The 4,704-nt window shown below is 57.9% G+C and overlaps 1 protein-coding gene and 1 long non-coding RNA gene across 11 annotated transcripts in view; one reads left to right on the top strand and one right to left on the bottom strand.

Annotated features, from left to right (window-relative positions):
* Positions 1 to 1,267: 1,267 nt before the first annotated feature.
* Positions 1,268 to 3,953, top strand: LOC105543829. Its single transcript, XR_001006672.1, has 2 exons — positions 1,268 to 1,789; positions 2,421 to 3,953. It is a non-coding gene; the product is annotated as an uncharacterized LOC105543829 (long non-coding RNA).
* Positions 2,713 to 4,704, bottom strand: part of HEXIM2 (hexamethylene bis-acetamide inducible 2) — a 10,649-nt gene continuing 8,657 nt past the window's right edge. For all 10 annotated transcript variants that reach the window (XM_011985970.1, XM_011985971.1, XM_011985974.1 and 7 more), the window contains one exon: positions 2,713 to 3,738. In XM_011985970.1, the coding sequence (XP_011841360.1) occupies positions 2,944 to 3,738 (795 nt within the window). In that variant the 3' untranslated portion in view covers positions 2,713 to 2,943. The remainder of the gene's footprint in view (positions 3,739 to 4,704) is intronic.

Below are 4,704 nucleotides of genomic sequence, written 5' to 3'. Positions count from 1 at the left end.
CTCCCCTCCCCTCCCCTCCCCTCCCCACATACACAGCCCCTGCACATGCTCAGTGTGCCCATGAATTGGGTTGGTTGGGGGAGGGCACTAACTGGCACCCCCACTTAAAGGGCCAGTGCCACACTTGCCTGTTCCCAATAGGGGCAATGGGACCTGGCTACCTTTCCCCCCAATACCGTTACTTCCCTTTGGACCCCCTTCCCCACTCCCTGACAGCTTCCTCCTGCTCCACCTCACCAACCTCCGCCCACCCCTCTCCCTCATTCCCTGACCCTATCGCAGGCAGGGTCTGTCCACTGGACACAGGAGTTTCCACCTGGGGTCGGGGAGTTCCTGCCGGGGAAGAAAAAGGGATCCTAAGCCAGGCTGGGCCGGGGTGGTGGGAGGTTGGTGGGAGGCTTCAATAGTCACTCCCGTGAAACATCTGTTCTCTGCGCTTCCCTCCCCGACCCAGTTGACCAAGAGGGTCCCAGAAAGCACAGGGCGTGAGGGCAGCTCTGGAAAGGCCCAGGGAGGCTGTGTCCAAGCCCAACTTCCCCAGTTAGGGCGTGTGATGTGGGGGTAGGGGTGTCTTGTAAACTGGAGCTTCTACCATTGCAGTGGGCGGAGTGGAGGCCTAGGCTTCAAGACCAAGCAGCAGGTGTGGGAACAACTGGAAGCAGCGAAGGGGGCGGGGCACCAAGGGACCCAGGCCTGGCTCCCACCCACAGCTGAGCCGGCTCTCCAGTGCTAAGCCCCAGCTCTGGCCCCAGGACGATCTCCTCCCTGCACACCCCTTACCCAGGAATCAGGGAGCCAGACGGGGGGAGGGGCGGACAGGGACCCTCTTCACCGACCCCTCCCATTTGGGTTCAGGCCCTCCCACACTCCCGGCTCGCATCCTCTCCTTTGTTCTCTTCTTGCCCCACCCGCCCTCCAGCGGGGTGAGGCGGGGGTGCGGGAATTAACCCACCGAGGTGCTGCCCTATTTGCGCCCTTCAGCCTTTTATGTGAAGGGGGATGTTGGGGGAGCGGCTGGCAGCTTTCCTTCCTCCAGGCTCCGCAGCTTCTGGGCCAAGAAGGGCCAGACTCTTCACCTGCCCCTCCCTGGCACGACCAGCCCACAATGCGCCCCCAGCACCCGCACCCACACCCCTCCCCCGACACTCCAGCAGCCCTCTGGAATCTTCTCTCACCTCCTAGACACACATACACACACACAGAGGCACCTCCGGGTAAACAACCTTTGTCCACCTTTGTCCCGGGCCTCCTCTCTCCCTCAGGCTCCATGCTGAGGAATGCAGCTGGGAGGCTGCCAGCAAATGCCAAGGGGCCTCTGGGTCCCAGGTTAGCACCCCACAGCACTCCACAGGGGCAGGCAGGCCTCCAGAGGCTCTCCTGGAATCCGAAAAGCCACTTCCTTGCTAAGCCTCCGGTTTCCCATCTGCAAAGTGGGGATGATCATTCCTGCTGCCCTTCCTGACTGAGCCGTCTGAGGACCCAGGGTTCTAGGGGCAGGTCTCCCAGGATGGGATTTTGCTTTCTCTTGAAACCCATGCGTTCCTAGAATCTGTTCTGTGTTTCATTGTAGGAGGCTCTGGCCAGGCCTGGGTGTGGCAGGATAGAAATGAAAGTTGTCCTGGCAACACACAAGATTTCATCAACATTTCCATCCCCAGAAGCTCCTGGGCTGAGCCTCATCTTGCCCAATGTGGCCTGTCAAGATGAGGGCCTGGAAGAGAAGCCAGGCTGGGCAGCCAGGCCTCTGCCCCTCCCCTTGCCTGGTGGCACAGCCAGCACTGGCTCACTGGTGAGTTGACTAATTTCCTCCACCACCACTAGTTATCCATGTTCATTGCTGCCTGACACCCAACACTAGCCTGCAAGGGCACCAGGAAGGGATGGAAGAGACAGGGTGCCTGGGGAAGGGTGGGTCTGAGTGTGAGGGGTGAGTGAGCTTGTCTCAGAGCCTGACGCTGGCTGGTGGTATCTGCCTTACCCAGGCTGACCCAGCTGTCTCTGATGCACAGACAGGCAAGGGCCTCACACACTTCAGAGGGAATTCACACCCACATGATGAGGCTGAGAGGAGCAGGACGCACAGGCGCACAGCAGGCACCAGGAGAGCCAGGCTGCTGTGCTCTGCGGGGGATCCATGTGCTGTCCCCCTCTGTCTCTTGACTTTATTTTCCACCAGGAGAGCACCTCCCTTAGTACCCTTGGGAGGTAAAGGGACAAACACAAACATATGATGACTAACCTCAGGCCCAACCCCCTGCTGAGAGGGGTCGGGGTTGGGGGCTGTCAAGAACAAGGAGGCACAAGGCACCCAGAACCCGTCTAGTCCAGCCTTTAAACTGTGGGGAGAATACAGGGAGCTCAGCAGCAAACTCTGAAGGAACCCCTGGGTCTTCTCCAAAAACCCCCGTTCTCTCCTCTAGGGAAAGCTCACAACTCCTCACAGCGATCTGGTATTTTGAGCTTCAGTTTCTGGCCGAAACTGGGGGCTCCTGACGGAGTTCCCTCCCACCTAGAAAACCTTTCCTGCAGTCTGATTGCTCCAACACCCACAGAGCAGGATTCAGGTATCCTGGAGAACTTGGGAGGTCCCCATCCAGAGGTCCGCTGTCCTGCCAGGCTTGGGGCAGTGGGGACTGGGACCCCACTCAGACTTCTCTGGGGCAAAAATGTTTTGGTTCTCACAACAGCCCTAGTGAAATCAATCCTAGATACTCCCATTTGGTCCCACTAAGACCATTTAATTTCTCTGTAAAGAGTAAGACGACACGAAAGAGCCAACTGTGGAAACGGTGAGGTGGGAGTCTGAACCAATTTAGCCGTTCTCAGGGGGCAAAGGGTGTTGACGGTGGTTTTCATCTGCCACCTGCCTCCTTGAGACCCAGCTGGCCTGAGTGTGCACAAAATGGGACCTTCTCCTTGGGTCCACCAGGCTGGGAGGCACCCCTAGGTACCCGGCTCCTCATCACAGCAGCAGCCCTCTCGGTTCCACATCTGGTTCTCCTGCCGAAGCCGCTGGTTCTCAGTCCGGAGCCTCTCGACCTCGGCAGCCAGCTCCTCCACCTGGCGGCAGGACTGCTGGCCAGTACACGCCTGCAGCTGCTGCAGCCTCCTAGTCTCCTCCTCTGCCTGCGACAGCCGCTTCTCCAGCTCCAGGTAGTCTCGCACCAGCTCCTGCTTGCTGCGGCCCTGCAGGCTCTCGGTGTGGAAGCGCTCGTAAGTCTCAGAGAAGTCCTTCCGCTGGAACTCACCGTGCGCTTGGCCCCGCCCATCACTGTCCCCGGCCTCACTCTCCCCACTGGAACCTGGGTGGGAGATCCCATGGGGCACATCCAAGTTGGGCTCCTCCGGGTCTCGGTCATTCATCAGGAACTGGGTGGTGTTGTAGGGGGCCACGGGCTGGCCTTTGGCGAACATCTCCTCGCGGACCCGGGAGGCCCTCTGGCTCTGCCTCTCATCCCGCTGTTGTTTCTCAGCCCAGCTCAGCTCCAGGTAGGGTCGCCAGTGCCGTTTGCGCTTGGACGGCCGCCGACGGTGTTTCTTCCGGGCCAGCACAGCCTCCGCTGAGCAGCCCCCTGGGTTCTGGGTCCGGGGACTCCTACTGTACCAGCCCAGGCCACCGACAGCCCCAGCAAGATCTTCATCCTCTGAGTGGCTCTCCATCCGGGGTGTCAGGGGCAGGGAACCACCAGAGTCATGAGGCCCAGGGGGTGTTTGGGGGCTCCCCGGGGCACCAGAGGTCTAAAGAGGGGGAGGAGGAAGAAGGATGGATCAGACAGCCTGTCCTTGGAGGTGGAACCCTTCCCTCTCTACCCAGTTTGAAGCCAACCTTCCCACACTCAGCTAACTTGGTCACTCTTAGCCCCTCACCCTTTTGCAACCATTTGTTTACAAAGTGACCTGTCTATTGTCTGTCCCCCAGCCTTCCCCAAGTAAACTCATGGTGACAGCAGGAATTTTGCCTGTGTGTTTCACTCTGTAATTTCAATGCCTAGAATAATACCTGGCACTGAGTAGGAGTTCCATAAATACTGTCCAAATGAGTAAAGTAGGAGAAGAAGAAAACTGGGATAGAAGGCAGATCTTGATACATTTGCTTGATCAGAAGCCCAAATGCCACTGGCTCTTCCCTCTTCCCAGAAAGCCTGACTTTCAAACACAGCTGGCTTCATGGGCAGGTGACCTGTTAAGTTCCACAGAGGCCTCACACCTGGCTTCATGCTGTCCTTGTCTTAAACATATTATTTTTAAAAACCCTTATTTTACTTCATTTTTTGAGACGGAGTCTCCCTGTCACCCAGGCTGGAGTGCAGTGGCGCAATTTCAGCTCACTGCAACCTCTTCCTCCGGAATTCTCCAGCCTCAGCCTCCCGTGTAGCTGGGATCACAGGCATGTGCTACCACGCCCGGCTAATTTTTTGTATTTTTAGTAGAGACAGGGTTTCACCATGTTGGCCAGCCTAGTCTCGAACTCCTGACCTCAGGTGATCCACCCGCCTTGGCCTCCCAAAGTGCTGAGATTACAGGAGTGAGCCACTGCGCACGGCCTAAAATAAGTTTTTTTTTTTTTTTTTTTTTGAGATGGAGTCTCTCGCTCTGTCGCCCAGGCTGGAGTGCAGGGGCCGGATCTCAGCTCACTGCAAGCTCTGCTTCCCGGGTTTACGCCATTCTCCTGCCTCAGCCTCCTGAGTAGCTGGGACTACAGGC

Source organism: Mandrillus leucophaeus, unplaced genomic scaffold (assembly GCF_000951045.1).
Source record: "Mandrillus leucophaeus isolate KB7577 unplaced genomic scaffold, Mleu.le_1.0 Scaffold290, whole genome shotgun sequence".
In the NCBI taxonomy this organism is placed as follows: Eukaryota; Metazoa; Chordata; class Mammalia; order Primates; family Cercopithecidae; genus Mandrillus; species Mandrillus leucophaeus.
Note: the sequence above shows the minus strand (reverse complement) of the source record. Positions and strands in the feature narration are given on the sequence as shown.